The sequence below is a fragment of the Symphalangus syndactylus genome, chromosome 12 (assembly GCF_028878055.3).
Source record: "Symphalangus syndactylus isolate Jambi chromosome 12, NHGRI_mSymSyn1-v2.1_pri, whole genome shotgun sequence".
In the NCBI taxonomy this organism is placed as follows: Eukaryota; Metazoa; Chordata; class Mammalia; order Primates; family Hylobatidae; genus Symphalangus; species Symphalangus syndactylus.
This window is the reverse complement of record NC_072441.2, coordinates 132,277,713-132,301,694: the sequence shown is the minus strand read 5'-3', so window position 1 is coordinate 132,301,694 and position 23,982 is coordinate 132,277,713. Positions and strand designations below refer to the sequence as shown.

At 40.7% G+C, this 23,982-nt stretch overlaps 1 protein-coding gene across 9 annotated transcripts in view; it reads right to left on the bottom strand.

Moving 5' to 3' along the window:
• TESK2 (testis associated actin remodelling kinase 2) overlaps positions 1-23,982 on the bottom strand; it is a 145,622-nt gene that overhangs the window by 60,412 nt on the left and 61,228 nt on the right. For all 9 annotated transcript variants that reach the window (XM_055254613.2, XM_055254614.2, XM_055254618.2 and 6 more), the window contains one exon: positions 17,839-17,960. In XM_055254613.2, coding sequence (XP_055110588.1) covers positions 17,839-17,960 — 122 coding nt within the window. The remainder of the gene's footprint in view (positions 1-17,838; positions 17,961-23,982) is intronic.

Here is a 23,982-nt window from a genome sequence, read left to right as displayed (position 1 = left end):
TTGGCCAGGTTGGTCTCAAATACCTGAACTTAGGTGATCTGCCCGCCTTGGCCTCCCAAAGTACTAGGATTACAGGCCTGGGCCACCACACCAGGCCTATTTCTATTTTAGAGATAAGAAAAATAAAGATTAAGTGGCTCACCTAAGGGCACACAACGAGCAAATGGTGGAGTCAGGGAATGGATTTTTACCTCTTAAACTTTAAGCTATACAGCCTCAATATATGATACTTCAGATTATTATGACAGTAGTAATAACAATAATAAAAAATAATGACAGGTAAGATTTAGTGCCTTTGTACTGTGATCAATTCTTTATGTATATTATCTCATTTAATCTTCCCATCAAGCTGATACAGCAGTACTATTATTATTTCCTACTTCACAGGTAAGAAAACTGAGGTTATAGATATTTCACAATTTGCTCAAGATCCCCTAAATTACTACGAGGCACAACCATCCTGAATCTCTCCTTTGAATTCCAAACTTGTTTATCCAACTGCCAAGTTGATATCTCCTGATCTCCCATTTCCAAAACTGTTCCCCACAATGTCTCCCCAGTACAGTTACTGGCAATTCAATTCTTCCAGTTGTTCAAGTCAAAACCTAAGTAATCTGCACATGTGTATGGTGGTTTGAAATAAAAAAATTAATAAATTTAAAGTTTAAAAATTGACAAACAAAAAACCTAATTAAGAGTCATCCTTTATGCCTCCTTCCCTTGTGCTAATATCCCACACCTATTCCCTCTTTAAAAAATATTCAGGGCCAGGTGCAATGGCTCACACCTGTAATCCCAGCACTTTGGGAGGCTGAGGCGGGCAGGTCGCTTGAGCTCAGGAGTTCAAAACCAGTCTGCACAACGTGGTGAAACCCCATCTCTAAAAAAAAAATATATATATATATATATATATATAAAATTTGTGTGTGTATATGTATACATATGTAGATATATACACACACTAAAATTTTATATACATATATTTACAAACACACACACACACAAAAATTAGCCAGGTGTGGTGGTGTATATGTGTAGTCCCTGCTACTCGGGAGGCTGAGGTGGGAGTATGATTTTAGCCCAGCAGGAGGCCAAGGCTGCAGTGAGCCATGATGGTGTCACTGCACTCCAACCTGGGCAACAGAGCAAGACCCTGTCTCAAAAAAAAAAAATCTCTATTTTTTCTTGGAGAAATAAGAAAAATTAAAAGAAAGAAGATATTCAGAACCCAGCTGGTTGCAGTGGCTCACACCTGCAATCCCAGTATTTTGGGAGGCCAGGGTGGGAGGACTGCTTGAGCCCAGAAGTCTAAGATCAGCCTAGCCAACATAGTGGGTCAGTCTGTCTCTATAAAAAAAATTTAAAAAAAAAATTACCCCAGTGTGGTGGTGCTCACCTGTAGTCTCAGCTACTTGGCAGGCTGAGGCAGAAGAATTGCTTGAGCCCAGAGGTTGGAGGCTGCAATGAGTTGTGATCATGCCACTGTACTCCAACAAGGACAACAGAGCAAGATCCTATCTCAAAATAAATAATTATGAACAGTATTTTAAAATTTCTCAATAAAATATTTTGAACCTAAAATTATGTGGTTGGTCTGCCAACTAAATCTTAGGGCAAAATAAAGACTTTACCAAATGAGTAAGAACTCAAAAAGTCTCCCGGGTGTGGTGGCTCATGCCTGTAATCCCAGCACTTTGGGAGGCTGAAGTGGAATGGTCACTTGAGGCCAGGAGTTAGAGACCAGTTTGGGCAACATAGAGAGACGTTGTCTCTACAAAAAATAAGACAATTAGCTGGGTGTGACACAATTAGGTGGTGCATGCCTATAGTCCCAGCTGTTGTGAAGGCTGAGGCAGGAGGATCGCTTGAGCCCAAGAGGTTGAGGCTGCAGTGACCCATGATCGCACCACTGCACTCCAGCCTGGGTGACAGAGCAAGGCTCTGTCTAAAAATAAAAATAATAAAAAAAAATTCAAAACCCAACTCCTCTTCACCTCTACTACCACCACGTGGTCCCAGTCATCATGAGCTCTATCTAGATGGTTACAATAGCCTCTTTAAGTAACTTAAGTTACACACTTATATAGCTTCAAATAGGCATATAATAAAAAATAACAGTTCCCTACGCTGCCCACACCACATTGAATCACCTCCTCAGAGGGAACCACTTTCAACTCTTTTTAGCTATTTATTCTATTTACCTTCATACATCTAGCTAACATACACTGCCATTTCTGACCTTATCTACTGATTTTACAGTGTAGCAGCTGAGGATTTAGCACTCTTAAATATTTCCCTTCCAATATTGTTATAAGACAATTTGGGGTAAAATCGACATTCAAGGGAAAAAAATCAAGACTCAGGATTACATCGTTAAAATTATTATTATTTTTTAGAGACAGGGTCTTGCTCTGACACCCAGGCTAGAGTGCAGAGGTGTGATTACAGCTCACTGAAACCTTGAACTCTTGGGCTCAAGAGATCCTCCCACCTTAGCCTCCTGGGTGGGTAGGACCACAGGTGGTGGCCCTACAATGGGCTTTTTTTTTTTTTTAATCTTTTGCTGAGACAGGGTCCCGCTATGTTGCCCAGGCTGGTCTCAGCCTCCCAAAGTGCTAGGATTATAGGTGTGAGCCACCGTGCCTGGCCAGCATTTACATTATTATGACTGATTATAATCACTACAAGGCCAAGTACTATATTATGATTTCACTTTATTTCTTCTATAATTGTTTGTATTTTACCCCTTTTTTCATTTGCTTAGTTATTACATGCTATTATGGTTTGGTTGTGTCCCACCCAAATCTCATCTTGAATTGTAGCTCCCATATTTCCCATTTTGGAGGGACCTGGTGGGAGGTAATTGAATCATGGGGACAGGTCTCTCCCGTGCTGTTTTCATGATAGTGAATAAGTCTCACGAGATCTGATAGTTTTATAAAGGGGAGTTCTCCTGCACATATTCTCTTGCCTGCAGCCATGTAAGACGTCCCTGTGCTTTTCCTTCATCTTTTGCCATGATTATGAGGCCTCCCCAGCCACGTGGAACTATGAGTCCATTAAACCTCTTTTCTTTATAAATTACCCAGTCTTGGGTATGTCTTTATTAGCAGCATGAGAAAGGACTAATACGCATGCCTACTGCTACTTCTTTCCAAAGCCTCCAACGAAATTGTAAAATTCTTCTGAATATGGATTTCCACCCTGCCAAACATATCAGGAAATATATAAGTTCTTTCCTCACACTCCTACTTCCCAACATCTCTCCTGAATTTTGTAATCCTTCGAATCCAACCTGAACTGCTTATTTTCTAGACTGTTGCACAACAGTCATCCTGGAACTTCCCATTACCTTTATACCCTCTTCTTTTTAGGTCTCAAGTCTTCCTTTTTATTTTTATTAGGGTGTTTTGTTTACTTCCCTGTTTTGAAGGGACACATTCTCCAATAGCATCATGAGAAGGGGCTCATGAGAGGCTAATTTTTTGACAATTTGCCTATCTAAAAATGTCTTCATTCTACTCTTATGCTTGATTGGTAGTTCAGCTGGACATAGGATTCTAAGTAGGAAATCATTTTCTCTCAGAAAGCATCTTCTATTGTTCTAGCTTTTTTGTATGGGATTTTTAAAAAAATTTTTTCCTCTGTGGAAATGTTTAGAATATTTTTATTACCCATATTCTAAAATTTCATAATGATATGCTCTGGGTGGCTGTTTTTTCATTCATTGTGCTGGGCCCTTTCAATCTGGAAGCGTATGTCCTTTGGTTCTCCCCTCCAGCTATTAGCCAGGCCCAGCAAAATGGGTTAGTCTGTATACTGAATGGTGAGAACTCAAAGAGCATGAGCCTATGGCTATACCACCCCAATGTGCCTCATCTCATTTGATCTAAACTCCACCCTGAATGTGCCTCATCCCATTTGATCTTAGCTAAGGTCTTAGGTGGTATGGCCATAGACTCATGCTCTCTGGGTTCTAGAAGATGTTTTCTTATCAATCAAAATTAAACTTCCTGGGTTAATCTTTTAATTTCCGTATCTTTTCTGCCTTATTTTCTTTTATCTTTTCCTACTAATGGAGGATTTCCTCAACTTCATCTTCTTAACCATCTATTGACTTTTTAAATCATATTTTTAAATTTCTAAAAACAATTATCTGTGTGGTTTTCTATTCACATTTTATAGTATTCTATTCATGTTTCATGGATGCAGTACCTTCTCTAACCTCCTAAAAGGATGATAATTGTAAGATTTTTTGGTTGTTACTTTTAAAATTTTTTAAATTGTTTTATTATATTGCCAAAGCCAAATACTTCTGAGAAAGGTTGTCACTTTTAAAAAACTGTCTTCCTTTATTTGAGTCTATTCATTTTCTCCAGGAAAAAAGTCCATCAATTTCCTGGCAAGTGGCAGGGTTGAGGGTAGGATAGGAATGATTCTTGCCTGCCTGAGAGCCAGGTGATGGAAGGTGACTAGAAGTCTTGTGAGCCTCACCATTCCAGTATGCAGACTATCCCCCCATCTCCTCTTTTATGTATTGCATTCTTCCTCATATTCTATCAGATGTTCACTAGTATGAAGTATTTCTGGTTCAATTTTTCTCCAAAAATAAACCATGTCTTATTGGGGTGGGTGATATTTAACTCATTAGTTACAAGAAATGGGGATGTTGACTTTCAGGCCCAGTTACCCCTTAAAAGACTTTCAATAGCCCTCTTATTTTTAGCCCAAGCCTGACACCCACCTTCAGTTCCTGAGCTTTTGTAAGTTTCTGTGATGCAAACTGGCTTGGTTCTAATTGGCATCAGCTTCTAGAGATACTACACTATAGGCACTACAAACACAATGATGAAAAAGATAAACTTCTACCCTCAGAGAGCTCACTCAATACTGGAGACTTTAAGCAATAGGTAAACAAACAAATGAATAAGGTTCTTTTTTTTTTTTTTTTTTTTTTTGAGACGGAGTCTCGCTGTCGCCCAGGCTGGAGTGCAGTGGCGCCATCTCGGCTCACTGCAGGCTCCGCCCCCTGGGGTTCACGCCATTCTCTTGCCTCAGCCTCCCGAGTAGCTGGGACTACAGGCGCCCGCCACCTCGCCCGGCTAATTTTTTTTTTTTTTTTTTGAGACGGAGTCTTGCCTTGTCGCCCAGGCTGGAGTGCAGTGGCGCGATCTCGGCTCACTGCAAGCTGCGCCCGCTGGGCTCACGCCATTCTCCTGCCTCAGCCTCCCGAGTAGCTGGGAATACAGGCGCCCGCCACTACGCCCGGCTAATTTTTTGTATATTTAGTAGAGACAGGGTTTCACCGTGTTAGCCAGGATGGTCTCGATCTCCTGACCTCGTGATCCACCCACCTCGGCCTCCCAAAGTGCTGGGATTACAGGCGTGAGCCACCGCGCCCGGCTAATTTTTTGTATTTTTAGTAGAGACGGGGTTTCACCGTGTTAGCCAGGATGGTCTCGATCTCCTGACCTCGTGATCCGCCCGCCTCGGCCTCCGAAAGTGCTGGGATTACAGGCGTGAGCCACCGCGCCTGGCCATGAATAAGGTTCTTTTCAGAAGTAATGAGAACTTGTAACAAAGCACGATAAGAGGAGATATATATATAGATATAGATATAGATATATATCGATGTCTATTTTAGACTAGTCAAAAAGATTTCTTTGAGGAGTGGCTATCTCAGCAGAAGATATGCAGAATCATATGATTCTGGAATAAAGTAAGTACAAAGGCCCTGAAGCAGGGGAAAAAGGTTAATGTGTCTGAGAAACAAGAAGGTTAGTGAGTGTGGTTAGAATGATGTAAGAAAAAGGAAGAATGATTGGAAATATGGTCAGAGCCAGGTAGGCCAAATCATTCAGGGCCTGATAGGTTAAAGCCCAGAGTACGAACTTTGAAGAATGACAAAAAGTTGTATTAGGAAATTCAGCAGGGAAATGACATAATCTGATTTACCTTCTTAAAATTCAATCTGGCTATTGTGGGGCAGAAGGAGAAGACAAGAGATCAATTAGGATGGTTGGGCTAGAGTAGTAAGTGTAGAGGTAAATAGACTCAGGACATATTTTGAAGATAATGCTGAACTACTTGGTGGTTTGAAATAGGGTGTAAGAGAAAGATAATAAGAATGGTAAGTTTTTTGCTCAAGTGATAAATGAATGGTGGGAGAGGTCTGGAAAGAAGAAAGGGAGTGCGGCAGGAAATTAATAGTGGTCCATAATGGGTACTCAATAATTAGTAATCATTGTTCATATTAAAAATCTTCAGCCAAGACACAGTGGCTCACACCTGTAATCCCAGCACTTTGGGAGGCCAACGGGGGCAGATCACTTGAGGCCAGGAGTTTGAGACCAGCCTGGCCAACATGGTGAAATCCTATCTCTACTAAAAATACAAAAATTAGCTGGGTGTGGTGGCACATGCCTGTAATCCCAGCTACTTGGGAGGCTGAAGCACGAGAACCTGGGAGGTGGAGGTTGCAGTGAGCAGAGATCATGCCACTGTACTCCAGCCTGGGTGACAGTGAGACTCTGTCTCAAAAAAAAAAAAAAAAAAAAAAAAATTAAGATCACCTTACCAATATGCTAGTGTTACAAAAGATGCTTTGTGAACTTTCTTGAGAGTCTTTCACCTAGTTACCCACCAGGATTACAATGATAAAATCAGAGAGATCCACTTTATTATTATTTTTTTCAACCTTCAACAGATTACAAAAAAACATTTTAGGCCGGGAGCAGTGGCTCGCACCTGTAATCCCAGTACTTTGGGAGGCCGAGGCAAACGGATTACCTGAGGTTAGGAGTTCGAGGCCAGCCTGGCTAACATGGTGAAACTCCGTTTCTACTAAAAATACAAAAAATAAGCTGGGTATGGTGGCGCGTGCCTGTAATCCCAGCTACTCGGGAGGCTGAGGCAGGAGAATCACTTGAACCTGAGAGGCAGAGGTTGTAGTGAGCTGAGATTGCACCGTTGCACCCCAGCTTAGGCAACAAGAGCGAAACTCCATCTCAAAAAAAAAAAAATTTTTTTTAAACACTGCCCATTTATTCTGGAACACACTCTACATCCACATTCACTCACCCTTAAGATATTTTAAAAACCTGATTATTTAAAAATTATTCAACATTTAATTCAATGTGATTTCTTATTTATTTATTTATTATTATTATTATTATTATTTTTTTTTTTACCATACAGGGTCTCACTATATCACCCAGTCTGTGTTTCAGTGGCACAACTGAAACCACCTTTGCAAAAGAGAAATCTGACATAGTTAACTCTATCTTGCCTCCAACCTCAAGCTGTTTGTCTTTGGTCATTCCTGGGCATAAGCCAAGCTAACTTTGGGAGGAATTTAGTTTACAGTTTAACCTTAAAGCAAGGATGATAATAGCCCTGCCCAAAACTAAACCACCTTTGTAAAACTAAGGAAAGGCCACAAGGTTAGGATTATGGGAGGGGAGAGAATTCTGCGAAAATGTAGGTATAGCTCTACAATTTCTTACTGCTTGGGAGTCATTTGGCTAGAGATCACAAGATTTGTGACTTCTCCAACTGCTCCTATAGATAGCATCACTATTATAGAACCTAAGACTGGTTTTCTGAGAGATTTTTTCAGACCGACCCCACCCAGACTCATGACTCATGACTCAACTGGTCCTGTAGCCCAGCCTTCCCCAACCTTTTTGGCACCAGGGACTGGTTTTGTGGAAGACAATTTTTCCACAGACTCGGGTAAGGGTCAGGTTGGAGGGATGGCTTTGGGATGAAACTGTTCCACCTGAGATCATCAGGCATTTGATTCTCATAAGGGACGCGCAACCAAGATCCCTCGCATGCACAGTTCACAACAGGGTTCACGCTTCTATGAAAATATAATGCCACTGCTGATCTGACAGGAAGCAGAGCTCAGGCAGCAATGCTTGCTCACCTGCTTACCTCTTGCTGTGTGGCCCAGTTCCTAACAGGCCACAGACTGATACCGGTCCATAACCTGGGGGTTGAGGACTCCTGCTATAGCCCTACACAGAGGTACACTCAGTGCACAAGGACTTTTCCACACCCCCAATTAATCAGCAGCACCCATTCCCTCAGCTCTGCCCACCAAATTGTCCATAAAAACTCTAACCTCTAGAGGGCTTCAGGAAGACTGATTTAAGTGACAACTGCCTCTTTGGCATGGCTGGCCTTGAGTCAATTAAACTCTTTCTTACTGCAATGCCACGATCTCAGGGAATTGATTTTGTCTGTGCAGCTGGCAGGAAGAAACCATCATAGCTCACTACTCCTAGGCTCAAATGGATCCTCCCGCCTCAGTCTCCCAAGTGCTGGGATTATAGGTGTGAGCCCACCATGCCCTGCCTCAATGTGATTTCTAACAACTGATCTGGTCCATTCTCATTAAACAGAAGAAATCAAAGCACAGAGGTTAAATAACTTGTCCTACAGAATATAATTAGGAAATGGTGGAGCTGTGTGAATTGTACAACAGAAAGAGTGGAAGAAAAGGCTGGAAAAACAGACTGAACCTTAACTGTCAGTCTAAATAATTTTTGACTCAATTTTGAAACCAATGTGAGCCACAAAAAGTTTTAAGAAATAAACTATACAACTAGAGCTGTGTATCAGGAAGAGTGAAAAAGAGGGCAAAGAGACAGGGAAAATAATTCACTCCAGGTGAAAGTGAAGAAGGCTGAATTACAGCACACATATAAGGGAAGGAATAGATGCAAAAGCCTTTGAATATTTAGAACCACAGCTTAGCTTCTCATTAGAAGCAAGGAATACATGATAACCAAAAATGGCTGGAATTTTTCAGGATGGATAACTGGAAAGATGGCTGTCTTAATAACTGAGACTGGGAAAATATCCTGCCATATTCTCACGGCATTAGCTAATGCTAGTCTATTTCCTACATAGTATAGTTTACTTCTTAAAGAGACTCTCTGAGAGACAAGAAGCCTTTATTTCTCTTGCATTAATCATATTACCTAGCACAGGGAGGGACTGAGTAGTTCCAAGTAAATATTTGTGAATTGAAGGCATAGTCTTCAATTTCATATTTGGTGAATTGAAGGCATATTTGGTGAATTGAAGGAGGAATCTAAAAGAAATATTAAATTTCTCATGGCATAAATAACAAAAAAGAGGGACCCAGTGCAGTGGCTCAAGCCTATAATCCCAGCATTTTGGGAGGCCAAGGTGGGAGGATTGATTGAGCTCAGGAGTTCGAGACCAGCCTGGGCAATATAGTGAGAACTTTCTCCACAAAAAAATTTTCAAAGTTAGCCAAGTGTGGTGGCATACGTCTGCAGTCTCAGCTACTCAGGAGGCTGAGGTGGGAGGACTGCTTGAGCCCAGAAGGCAGAGATTGCAGTGAGCCTGGGCGACAGAGTGAGGCCCTGTCTCGGGGTCAGGGGTAGGTATGAGAACAAATCTGAGTGTATAGTTCCTCAGAAAGGCCACTGGGGAGTGGAAGTGAGTGGGGCATGGAACTGGGTTACAGATCTTAAGCATAAGACTTCCTGGCGTAAACAACCTTATTCACAAGAGACCTAAACAATCAGTCCCTGCACTCAACAAAGTACTTTATTGTTCCTTTTTTTAACTGATAACTTTGAGCAACTGATGATAAAACAACCTATCTTCACTGGGCCCATGTATAAACAGAATACACACACATGAACAAACTTTACACAAGTACTACCTCTATGACTTACCAGGCCCACACTGTTCCTTCCAAATAGAAATCTTAGGAGGAAGGGAGATAAAGGGAAAAAGGGAAACTGGGAGGTTGGAGTCAAGAAAAAGAGAACTACAAAGGTTCAGCTCACTCACTCCTGCTGGGCACACAATAGCTCTGGCAGAAGAGAACCAAGGTATGCCCAGAGGATTAAATGCCTGCCATCTGGCAGATCATGCAGATAGGCTTCTTTCCCAAGTAGCCTTTCCAAAGCACTAACAGAGGAATTTTCAACTCACTCTTTTTCTCTTTTTCTTTCTTTCTTCCTTCCTTTCCTTCATTTCTCTCTCTCTCTCTTTCTTTTAAGCAAGAGACCTTTTCTTCAAAACTCTTATACAGAAGTTCAATATAAAAAAGATAAAAAGTGGAACTGTTCTGACTAGATGAAGCCAAGAGAACAGAAGTCCCATCTACTCTGCAACCTCCCATCCGGGGCCAGCACCTGAGAAGGCACATCTGTGTAATCCTAGGGTTCCAAGAGATGGATTCTTCCCAATGTAAATCTAATCTCAATTTGGGGAAAAACTCTGGTTCATACTTCTGCACCTATAAAAGAAAGCTTATAATGTTTACAGCTTGAAAATAGACTAAGAGCCATACTAACAAATAGTAACCAAAAATTTTAAATCGTAAGTATTTTTTTTTTTTTTTTTTTTTTTTTTTGAGACGGAGTCTCGCTCTGTCGCCCAGGCTGGAGTGCAGTGGCACAATCTCGGCTCACTGCAAGCTCCGCCTCCTGGGTTCACGCCATTCTCCTGCCTCAGCCTCTCCGAGTAGCTGGGACTACAGGCGCCCGCCACCACGCCCGGCTAATTTTTTTTTGTATTTTTAGTAGAGACGGGGTTTCACCGTGGTCTCGATCTCCTGACCTCGTGATCCGCCCGCCTCGGCCTCCCAAAGTGCTAGGATTACAAGCGTGAGCCACCGCGCCCGGCCCAAATCGTAAGTATTAACAGCAAATTGCTAAGACAACCAGAAAGCATTTAGAAAATATGAATTCTAAGAACCTTGAGAATAAAACATAGTCATGCTTAGTTTGGCATTTAAGGAGTCACAGGGAAGTATAATAAATGTTTCTATTACATTAATACTCCTCCGGGTAACAAAAGCCAAGAGGACTTTTTTTGCTCTAGGCCACTGGTTAGAATAATTTCCTTTTGTTGTATTCAAAATATATAGTGAAAGTGAAGACATAAAAACATAAATGATATAAATAATTAGAAGCTTCTTTTAAAAAGTAATCCACTTTCAGGCTTTTAAACCACAGTATATTTGAGACAGATGGCTTATGCAGAACAAAAATGGTCACCATCAGAGGGCAAACCCACGTGGTTAACAATAATTATCATTCTCATGTATTATACTTGCAGTGTGACAGTTCCTGTGCCAGAGGCTTATATATATCATCTCATTTGTGGGCTTATTGGGAAGATTTAGATAGACTGAATGCTACCTTTCATACATTAGAAAACTTGGCTGAGAGCAAAGAACATTACTTTTTTAAGTCAAGGGGGATGAGGATGGAGGTGGGGATCATTCCTAAGCAATAGGATCAAAAGGAGATAAGTTAAGAAAGTACATCAAGGAGGTATGGAATAGGAATGGTAATGTTGGTCTCATCACAACCCTACATGTTTCTAGGCTGCAACACATATACCCGTAGCAAAGCAAAGGCAAAGATGTAGGTAGCCCAGCATTATCAAATACAGTAGTCCCTAGCTTCATGTGGCAATTTAAATTTAAACCAATTCAAATAAAATTTTAATTTCTTGTTTGCATTAGCCATATTTCTGTGCTTATTAGCCACATGTGGCTATTGGACAGCAGAAATATAGAACATTTCCATCACTGCAGAAGGTTCTATTGGACAGCAATGCTTTAGTAGAAAACCGTTGAATCTGTTAAAAGCAGCAGTAGGCACTCAACAAGCGTTGAGTGAGTAATTGAATAAAAAAAAGGTGCTTTGCAGACACTGCTGCCACCGCCGGGAGCTCCGTACTATCAGCCATGGTCAACCCCACCATGTTCTTCGATATCACAGTCAAATGGCGAGCCCTTGGGCCATGTCTCCTTCGAGCTGTTTGCAGACAAGTTTCCAAAGACAACAGAAAACTTTTGTGCTCTGACCACTGGAGAGAAAGGATTTGGTTATAAGGGTTCCTGCTTTCACAGAATTATTCCAGGGTTTATGTGTCAGGTTGGATGGCAAGCATGTGGTCTTTGGCAAAGTGAAAGAAGGCATGAATATTGTGGAGGCCATGGGGCACTTTGGGTCTGGGAATAGCAAGACCAGCAAGAAGATCACCACTGCTGACTGTGGACAACTCTAATAAATTTGACTTGTGTTTTATCTTAATCACCAGACCATTCCTTCTGTAGCTCAGGAGAGCACTCCTCCACCCCATTTGCTCGCAATATCCCATAATCTTTGTGCTCTCGCTGCAGTTCCTTTTGGGTTCCATGTTTTCCTTGTTCGCTTCCATGCCTAGCTGGATTGCAGAGTTAAGTTTATCATTACGAAATAAAAACTAAATAACAACAACAACAACAACAAAAGCTATAATAGGCCACTGAAAGAAGCAGCCAGAGGAAAAGAAACTAATAATAATAGCTAACATTTACTGAGCACTTACCACATACCAGGTACTATTCTGAGTGATTTACATGTAGTAATTTAATTAATCTTCAATAACAACTCCATAAAATATTTACTGTCATTACCCTCATTTTTATAGATGGGAAAACTAAGGCTCAGAGAGGTTAACTAAACTTTCCCAAGATCCAGGATTTGAATCCAGGCAGTTTGATCTAGAATCTACAGCAAGCTTGTTCAACTCGCAGCCCATGGGCCACATGTGGCCCAATGGCTTTGAATGTGGCACAACACAAATTCATAAACTTTCTTAAAACATTATGAGATTTTTTTTTGCAATTGTTTGTTTTAGCTCATCAGCTATTGTTAGTGTTAGTGTATTTTATATGTGACCCCAGATAATTCTTCTTCCAGTATGGCCCAGGGAAGCCAAAAGATTGGACACCTCTAATCTAGAGCTTTCTTTTTTTTTTTTTTTTGAGACAAGCTCTGGCTCTATCACCCAGGCTGGAGTGCAGTGGTGTGATCTCGGCTCACTGCAAGTTCTGCCTCCTAGGCTCAAGCCATCCTCCCACCCCAGCCTCTAAAGTTGCTAGGGCTACAGGTGCACACCACCATGCCCAGCTAATTTTTGTATTTTTTGTAGAGAAAACATAACATTTTCTCTACAAAAAATACAAAAGAAAACATGGTTTCACCATGTTGCCCAGGCTGGTCTTGAACTTGAACTTGTGAGCTCAAGGGATCTGTCTGCCTCAGCCTCCCAAATTGCTGGGATTACAGGTGTGGTCACACCCAACCTAAAGCCTTCATTTTTAATCATACTATACTACTACTTCTTAAAATAGATCAAACATAAATGTATACAGTGTAGAATGATTAAATCAAGCTAATTAACATATCTATTCCCTCACATCATTTTTTGTGGTGACATATTTGAAATTTACTCCTATTCCTGGATCATATAGCAGTTCTATTTTCTCTGTTTTTTGAAATATACATTATTATTAACTATAGTCACCATACCGCACAACAGATTTCAGAAACGTATTCCTCCTATGTAACTGAAACTTTGTGTCTCTGACCAACATCCCCCCATTTCCTCCCCCATCCCACCCCACTCATCCCTGTCCTCTGGTAACCACCATTCTTCTCCCCACATTTTTTTTTTTTTTTTTTGAGACGGAGTCTTGCTCTGTCACCCAGGCTGGAGTGCAGTGGTGCGATCTCGGCTCACTGCAACCTCTGCCTCTCGGGTTCAAGCGATTCTCCTGCCTCAGCCTCCTGAGTAGCTGGCACTACAGGTGTGTGCCACCACACCCGGCTGAATTTTTGTATTTTTAGTAGAGACCTTCCAAAGTGCTGGGATTACAGGCGTGAGCCACCGTGCCTGGCCTATGTTTTCTTTTAGTAGTTTTACAGTTTCAGGTTATACTATACCATTTCATTATATAACAAGTATATCTAAAGATTTTGCTGTAATGGAATAAAATTTATTTAAAGTCAACTTTCCATGCATTTGCTAGTTCCGTTCACAGTGAAGAGAATAAGAAAAGGAATGGTAAAATAAAAAGATTAGCACGAAAGATGCCAAAATGCTAATACTAGTTTTAGCCCTACATGCTGAGATTAAGGGCAAGTTTTATTTTCTTTTTCTTACTAATTCTATTTTCTAAATGTTTGCATTGCAATTATGTATCACTTCTGTAATAATAAAAAAATTAAAATATGACTTCTTAAGCTAGATATTACTTAAAATATGATCATCTTAAAAATTCCTAAGCAGAATATCAAAGCCTCATCTACCTCACTCTCAAACATAGTGGAAGCCCGCTAACTGATCTCTTTGCTACCAGTCTCTCTAACACTAAACCATTCTGCATCTTGTCATCAATTACCTTATCATTCTAGTTTCTGCTCAGAATCCAACCACAGATCATAAACTACAATCCTTTGGATTTATGCAAAGCATTTCTGGATAATTTGACTCAATTCTACTTTTCCACCTTTATCTACCAATACTATCCTATCAAATCCTCAGTTCTTCTAAGAGAAGCCTGGTAGAAAGAACACAGGTCTTAGAGGAGACTTTGGCCCATACCTAATCTCTTGGCCTCAATGGAGAGTGAATGTGAAGATTAAATCTTTAAATAAGTAACACACCCAGTATACAACATGCCTTCAATAAATGGTCATTATTATTATTGTCATTATTAGCCAAACAGGATTTTATTCACTGACTCCTCAAAAAGCTTTGCATTTTTATATCTGTGCTTTCTATATCACTATTTGCTCTGAGTTCCTCCCCTATCTTCTAAAATCCTTTTAAAAATCAAGCTTCATTATTATGCATGACATGCCTGCATCAAAATATTTTATGTAACCCATAAGTATATAAACTTACTATGTAATCACAAAAATTAAAAGTAATTTTAAAAAAAATTCAAAGTCCAGTTCAAGTCCCCTCCTAGAAGGCTTCCCTGACCCTTTTTTTTTTTTTTGAGACAGAGTCTTGCTCTGTCGCCAGGCTGGAATACGGTGGCGCAATCTCAGCTCACTGAAACCTCTGCCTCCCAGGTTCAAGAGCTTCTCCTGCCTCAGCCTCCCAAGTAGCTGGGACTACAGGTGCATGCCACCACACAGCTAATTTTTGTATTTTTAGTAGAGATGGGGTTTCACCATGTTGGCCAGGATGGTCTCGAACTCTTGACCTTGTGATCTGCCCGCCTCAGCCTCCCAAAGTGCTGGGATTACAGGCGTGAGCCATCGCGCCCAGACTTCCCTGACTCTTCAAAGTTAATATGACCCCTCACTCATTTGAACTCCTATGGCACTTAAGAGTTTATTCTACTCAAATGGTGGTGTCTTAGTTAATTTATTAGTTCTCTTTCCATCAATGTAAGTAGAGCAAGTAAAGTATAAATTCCTTGCTAGCAGACACTCTATTTTATATATATCTTGATACCTTTCTGATGTCTGAATATATCACCAGGCACATAGTAGATGCTCAAAAAAATGTGTTAATCTGGCCAGGTGCGGTGGCTCACACTTGTAATCCCAGCACTTTGGGAGGCCAAAGCAGGTGGATTACCTGAGGTCAGGAGTTCAAGACAAGCCTGGCCAATGTGGTAAAACCCCGTCTCTACTAAAAATACAAAAATTAGCCAGGTGTGATGGCGAGCACCTGTAATCCCAGCTACTTGGGAGGCTGAGGCAGGAGAATCACTTGAACCTGGGAGGTGGAAGTTGCAGTGAGCTGAGATCAAGCCATTGCACTCCAGCCTGGGCGACAAGAGTGAAACTCCATCTCAAAAAAAAAAAAGTGTTAATTTGACTTATAAATTTGAAAGAAAGTCACCACAATAAAAATACTGGCTGAATATTTTTGTAGTAGACTAGGAAGCCAATAATCCTATATAAGGATAAAAAGTTTCAAGTAAGCAGTATAATTTAATTCCATAATTTAATACCATTGACCAAACATGTAAGTCATACTTAAGCCATATGAGTTCTCTCTAGCCCAATATAAACATACAAAAATTAGCAATAAATGACCCTAAGTAAATAGCACTTTAAACTTTACAAAACATCCTGCACATAAACCCTAACTAAATATACATTGAATTAAATTGTCTTATTTGGTCTCATTTAAAAACATACTTGGCCAGGTGTGGTGGATCACACCTGTAATCCCAGCCTGAACAACACAGTGAGACCTTGTCTCATTTAAAAAAAATTTTTTTAATAAAATAATTTTTGTATTTAAGACAGGGTCTCACTCTGTCACTCAGGCTGGAGTGCAGTGCTGCGATCATGGCCCACTGCAGCTGTGAACTATTGGCTCAAGAGATCCTCCCACCTCAGCCTCCCAAGTAGCTGAAACTATGGGCACATGCCACTATACCTGGCTAATTTTTCTGGTTGTTTGTTGTTGTTGTTGTTTGTAGAGATGGGGTTTCACCATGTTGCCCAGGCTGGTCATAAACTCCTAGGCTCAAGAGATCCACCCACCTTGGCCTCCCAAAGTAGTGAGATTACAGGCGTGAGCCATCATGCCTGGCCAAATAAAAAAAATTTTTTTTTTTTTTTTTTTGAGACGGAGTCTCGCTCTGTCATCCTGGCTGGAGTGCAGTGGCGCAATCTCAGCTTACTGCACTAGGTTCCCAGAGGGAACCTCTGCTTCCCGGGTTCAAGCAATTCTCCTGACTCAGCCTCCCAAGTAGCTGGGACTACAGCCATGTGCCACCACACCCGGCTAACTTTTTTTTTGTATTTTTAGTAGAGATGGGGTTTCACCATGTTAGCCAGGATAATCTCAATCTCCTGACCTCATGATCTGCTCGCCTCAGCCTCCCAAAGTGCTGGGATTACAGGCGTGAGCAATCGTGCCCAGTCAAAATTTTTTCTAAAAAGAAAATATACTTGCCTGACTAAAATATCAAAATAATTAAGGCAAGAAAGATTCAGATACAGATTATTAAAAAGTGACAATTATATAAACTTATAAAAGTAATTCTCCACTTTGGGAGGCCAAGGAAGGTGAATTGCTTGAGCCCAGGAACTTGAGACCAGCCTGGGCAAATGGTGGAACTCTGACTTTACAAAAATTGTGGCTCACGCTTGTAATCCCAGCACTTTGGGAGGCCGAGGCGGGCGGATCACAAGGTCAGGAGATCGAGACCACAGTGAAACCCTGTCTCTACTAAAAAATACAAAAAATTAGCCGGGCGTGGTGGCAGGCGCCTATAGTCCCAGCTACTCAGAGAGGCTGAGGCAGGAGAATGGCGTGAACCCGGGAGGCGGAGCTTGCAGTGAGCCGAGATTGCGCCACTGCACTCCAGCCTGGGCGACAGAGCAAGACTCTGTCTCAAAAAAAAAAGTGAAAATTAGCTGGATGTGGTGGTGCGCCTGTAGTTCCAGCTGCTCAGGAGTCTGAGGTGGGGAAGATCAATTGGGCCCTGGAGGTCAAGGCTGCGGTGAACCATGATCATGCTACTATACTCCAGCCTGGGTGACAGAGTGAGACCCTATCTCAAAAAAATAACAATTCTCAAAGGCAAAATGTGCCTCCTCAAGTGAGTGCTAAAAGTTAAGGATAGATAACTTGAGGGTGTAATTTTACATTTATTGCCACTCGTTGATTTAATTACAATTTCCTATTAAGTAATCAGGAAAATTAAATAACCACATAAAGACCAATCTCTCCTCTTTGATAAATTAGCAGCCAGCAATAGAAAACAACTGTTCTAATGAGCTGCTGCTAATGTTCTAATGAGAGTAAAGCAACTTAAGAGATCGAGGAAGTTGCTTTATTAAATGCAGTTAATTACCAATAAATTAAGTCTCAATGGGTAGAAAACAACCTAGAGTACCACTAAACCCCAGCAAGATAGATTCAGCATGATAAATCCTGAATCCCTCCGTTTTTTGCTATTAGTGCTATTCTAGCAAGCCTCCAATGTTTCAGTTTTCTCATTGATCAGAAGGAAGGAAAAACCATTACCTAAGGATGTTGGGATGGGAGAGTCTATTCATGAGCTGTACTTCTTTCAGCATGTTTGCCCGGTTACTGCTCAACGTGTTCATCTTAAGAGCCATCACCTGACCAGAAGCTCGGTGTCGTACCTAGAATATTAAATAGAACAAGAAAAGAGGGTCAACGGCAATAGTTATATGTGAGGTCAACATCTCCAAATGTACAATATGCCAAGATATTTTTGTGCCACTTTAGATAAAATATACATCTAATTACATTAAAGTATCACTTCCATGAATGAAGATGAATTATTCTACCCAAGACCGGTATTATTTCACATTGAGTTGGCCAGAAAAACATTGTTAATAACATCTCAAGAAAACATGTCTGATATCCACCATGGAATACTATGCAGCCATAAAAAGGAATGAGGTCATGTCCTTTGCAGGGACGTAAATGAAGCTGGAAGCCATCATCCTCAGCAAATTAACACAGGAACAGAAAACCAACACTGCATGTTTTCACTCATAAGTGGGAGTTGAACATTGAGAACACATGGACACAGAAAGGGAAACAACATGCAACAGGGCCTGTTAGCAGGTGGGGGGTGAAGGAAGGGAACTTAGAACTTAGTCAATTGGTGCAGCAAACCACCATGGCACAAACCTGCATGTTCTGCACATGTATCCCATTTTTTCCTTTTTTTTAGAAGAAATAAAAAAATGAAGAAAGAAATAAAAGAAATCATGTCTGGTTTGTTGCTGTTGTTGTTTTTGTTTGAGACAGGGTCTCACTGTGTCACCCAGACTGGAGTGTAGTGGCACAATCTTGGCTCACTGCAACCTCCATCTCCCAGGTTCAAGTGATTCTCCTGCCTCAGTCTCCTGAGTAGCTAGGATTACAGGCATGTGCCAACACACCTGGCTAATTTTTGTATTTTTAGTAGAGACGGTTTCACCATGTTGGCCAGGCTGGTCTCAAACTCTTGACCTCAGGTGATCCGCCTGCCTCGGCCTCCCAAAGTGCTGGGATTACAGGTGTGAGCCACCATGCCCAGCCAATCCTGTTTTGTTTTGTTTTGTTTTGTTTTTTTGAGACAGAGTCTTGCTCTGTCACCCAGGCTAGAGTGCAGTGGTGTGATCCTGGCTCACTGCAACCTCCACCTCCTGGGTTCAAGCAATTCTCCTGCCTAAGCCTCCCGAGTAGCTGGGATTACAAGCGCCTGCCATGGTGCCCAGCTAATTTTTGTATTTTTAGTAGAGACAGGGTTTCACCATATTGGCCAGGCTGATCTCGAACTCCTGACCCTGTGATCCACCAGCCTTGGCCTCCCAAAGTGCTGGGATTACAGGCGTGAGCCACCATGCCTGGCCTGTTTTTAATACCTTAGAAAAAAAAAATGAGAGAAAATTTTTAAGCTGATTCCTCACGGCTGACCTTGGTGAGTCTTAAGATACCAACAGAAAAGAGTCCGTTCTGTGGCATTCTAAGTGTGCAAAAAGAAGATATATGCATGAGCCTTATATAACACTTAATGAAACTGTCTTTATAAGATGCTAAACCCACATACTCAAAGTCTCCCCCAAGTACCATAAAAATCTATAGGCTGGGCACAGTGGCTCATAGTAGTAAACTGTGCAAAAATGTCATTATCCTATGGACTTCAGGAGTATCATTTCAGTATGCTATACTTGACCAAATGGGAATTCCAAAAGAAAACATGACAACTTACTTAAACTCTTCAATATCTGAAAACTCCTTGAAATGACAGTAGCTCCACAAGTTTATCATAGCTATTAATACAGGTCAGACATCACAGCTTATCTTAGAATTCAGTGTTTCAGAGTGGCCAGGCAGAACAGGGAAGGCTGTTGACGGGGAGGCCAGGCCAAAACACAAAGAGCCACAGGAACCCTGATCGGAAAAACTAAGACAGGCAGAACGCTGGCTGCCTCTCCTCTCCTAGATCACCGAGTGAGATTTGGAACCCAGCTCTCTTCTCAGTGCATCAATGATTCTGTTGTAATGTACCTCTTGACTGATGAAGGAGAAGTAGCTTTCCATTTCAGATCCTGCATGGATAAGTTAAAAGAAACATTTATAAACTAAGAGCTCACTGGTAGTATTTTTCCAGCTCTATTTACAGAAGATATCTGTGTTTTAATAAGGACTCTCCAGCTGAAAGTCACTCTTCTTATTTTTCCATCATCTGAAAACTGTCAACTAAGATTTTAGCAAAATGGCAAAACCCATGAAAAGATCATTCATCCTTTATCCCTGGGATGTAAGGATAGTTCAACATATGTAAATCAATCAATGTGATACATTATATCAACAGAATGAGGGACAAAAACCATATGATCATTTCAATTGATGCTGAAAAAGCATTTGATAAAATTCAACATCTCTTCATAATAAAAACCCTCAAAAAACTAGGTATAGAAGGAACATAACTCTAAAAGCCATATATGACAGACCCAAAGCTAGCATCATACTGAATGGAGAAAAACTGAAAGCCTTTCCTCTGGGATATGGAACACAAAAAGGATGCCCACTTTCACCACTGTTATTCAGCATAGTACTGGACATCCTAGCTAGAGCAATCAGACAAGAGAAAGAAATAAAGGGCATCCAAATTGGAAAGGAAGAAGCCAAATTATTCTTGTCTGCAAATGATATGATCTTGTATTTGGAAAAACCTAAAGACTACACTAAAAAACCTATTAGAACCGATAAATTCAGAAAAGTTACAGCATACAAAATCAACATACAAAAAATCAGTAGCATTTCTACATGCCAACAGTGAACAATCTGAAAAAGAAACCAAAAAGTAATCCAATTTATAGTAGCTCCAAATAAAATTAAATACCTAGAAATTAAGTTAGCCAATGAATTAAAAGAGCTCTAAAAGGCCAGGCACAGTGGTTCATGCCTATAATCCCAATACTTTGGGAGGCCAAGGCAGGAGGATTGCTTGAGTCCAGGAGTTCGAGACCAGCCTGGGTAACATAGTGAGACTATCTCTACAAAAAATACAAAAAAAATTAACTGGGCTTGGTGGCTCAAGCCCGTGGTCCCAGCTAGTCGGGAAGCTGAGGTGGGAGGATTGCTTGAGCCCAGGAGGTCGAGGCTGCAGTGAGCTGTGATCGTGCCACTATACTCCAGCCTGGGTGACAGAGCAAGACTGTCTCAAAAACAAATAAAAAAGTTCTCTACAATGAAAGTTATAAAACATTGATGTAAGAAACTAAAGATACAAAAAAATGGAAAGATATTCCATGTTCATGAATTGGAAGAATCAGTATTTTTAAAATTCCCATACTACTTAAATGCTAAACTTTCTATGGAATCACAAAGACCCAGAATTGCCAAAGCCATCCTAAGGAAAAGAAAAAACGCTGGGCTGGGCGCAGTAGCTTACGCCTGTAATCCCAGCACTTTGGGAGTCCGAGGTGGGTGGATCACCTGAAGTCAGGAGTTTGAGATCAGCCCGGCCAACATGGTGAAACCCTGTCTCTACTAAAAAAAAAAATACAAAAATTAGCTGAGCGTGATGGCATGCCCCTGTAATCCCAGCTACTCGGGAGGCTGAAGCAGGAGAATGGTTTGAACCTGGGAGGCAGAGGTTGCAGTGAGCCAAGATTGCACCACTGCACTCCAGCCTAGGCAACAGAGCTGAGACTCTGTCTCAAAAGAAAAAAAGAAAGAAACTGGAGGAATCACATACCTGATTCAAATTATACCACAGAGCTATTGTAACCAAAACAACATGGTATTGGCATAAAAACAGAAACATAGACCAATGGAACAGAATAGAGAATAGAGAATCCAGTAACAAATCCATAAATCTACAATAAACTCATTTTCAACAAAAATGCCAAGAACATACATTGGGGAAAGGGCAGTCTCTTCAATAAATAGTGCTGGGAAAACTGTATAGTTACATGCAGAAGAATGAAACTAGACTCCTATCTCTAGCCATATGCAAAAATCCAATCAAAATGGATTAAAGATTTCGATCTAGGACCTCAAACTATGAAACTACTACAAGAAAACATTGGGGGAAACTCTCCCACTGGTCTGCAAAGATTGCTCGAATAATACTCCAAAAGCACAGGCAACCAAAGCAAAAATGGACAAATGGAATCACATCCAGTTAAAAAACTTCTGCACAGCAAATGAAACAATCAACAAAGTGAAGAGTCAATCCACGGAATGGGAGAAAATATTTGCAAAATATCCTTCCGACAAAGGATTAATAACCAGAATATATAAAGAGTTCAAACAACTCTATAAGAAAAAAAAATCTAACAAACAGATTTTTTAAATGGGCAAAAGATCTGAACAGACATTTCTCAAAAGAAGACATACGAACAGCAACAGGTGTATGTAAAGGTATTCAACATCACTGATCATCACAGAAATGCAAATCCAAACTACAATGAGATATCATCTCACCCTAGTTAAAATGGCTTTTATCCAAAAGAAGGGCAATAAAGAATTCTTGCAGGCTGGGCATGGTGGCTCACACCTGTAATCCTAGCACTTTGAGAGGCCGAGGTGGAGGACTACCTGAGGTCGGGAGTTGGAGACCAGCCTGGCCAACATGGTGAAACCCCATCTCCACTAAAAATACAAAAATTAGCCGGGCATGGTAGTACCTGTCTGTAATTCCAGCTACTTGGGAGGTTGAGGCATAAGAATCACTTGAACCTGGGAGGCAGAGGTTGCAGTGAGCCAAGATCACGCCACTGCACTCCAGCCTGGGCAACAGAGAAAGACTCTGTCTCAAAAAAAAAAAAAAAAAAAAAAAAAAGAATTCTTGCAAAGATGTGGAGAAAGGGGTAAGCCTCGTGAACTGTTGGTAGGAATGTAAATTGGTATAGCCACTGTGCAGAACAGTTTGGAGGTTCCTCAAAAAACTAAGAATAGAGCTACCATATGATCCAGCAATCCCACTGCTGGGTATATACCAAAAGAAGGGAAATCAGTATGTCAAATAGATATCTACACTTCCATGTTTATTGTAGCACTATTCACAATAGCCAAGATGTGGATGCAACTTAAGTGTCCATCAACAAACAAATGGATAAAGAAAATGTGGTACATACACACAATGGAGTACTATTCAGCCATAAGAAAGGATTAGAATCTGTCATTTGCAACAACATGGTGGAAATTGAGGACATTATGTTCAGTTAAATAAGCCAGACATAGAAAGACAAACTTCACATGTTCTCATTTATTTGTGGGAGCTCAAATAAAACAATTGAACTCATAGAGACAGAGTAGAATGATGGTTAACAGAGGCTGGGAAGGATAGTGTGGGGTGTGGGGGAGTGGGGGCAGTTAATGGGTACAAAAATATAGCTAGATAGAACGAAGAAGATTTAGTGCAACAGGGTGATTACACTCAACAATAATTTAATTGTATATTTTAAAATAACTAAAAGTATAATTGGAATGTTTGCAACACAAAGAAATGATAAATGCTTGAGGTGATGGATATCCCATTTACCCCGATGTGATTATTACACATTGTCTGGCTGTATCAAAATATCTCATGTATCCCATAAATATTATCTACTATGTACCCATAAAAATAAAAGTTCAAAAAAGATGCCCCAACCATCACACACAGTTATAAAACAGCAATAACACAGCTAACATTTACAGCATTTGCTACATACTAGGTACTGCTGTATAACTGCTTTATACATATTAACTTATTTAATCTTGAAGATAATCCTGTGAGGCAAGTATCACTAATAACCTCATTTTACAGCCATGGAAACTGAGGCACAGAGAAATTAAATCTTTCTCAAGATCGTACATCTAGTAAATGGCAGAGACACAATTTGAATACAAACTATGCAAAGAATATTGAGTCTGATACAGTCAGACCAACTGATTCAAGAAAAAAAGCACTGTGTGAACATTGCATAAAAATTATTCTACCAAGGGATAATAATCATGATCTTGTATGTATCTCACAACATGGTCTTGTAATATAGAAAACAAAAACTGACAATGTAAGGCAAATGTGACAAATCTATGATCTTTATTTTTATTTTTTTTTAAACAGGGTCTCGCTCTGTCACCCATGCTTGAGTGCAGTGGCATGACCTCAGCTCACTGCAGCCTCCCCCTCCTGAGATCAAGCAATCCTCC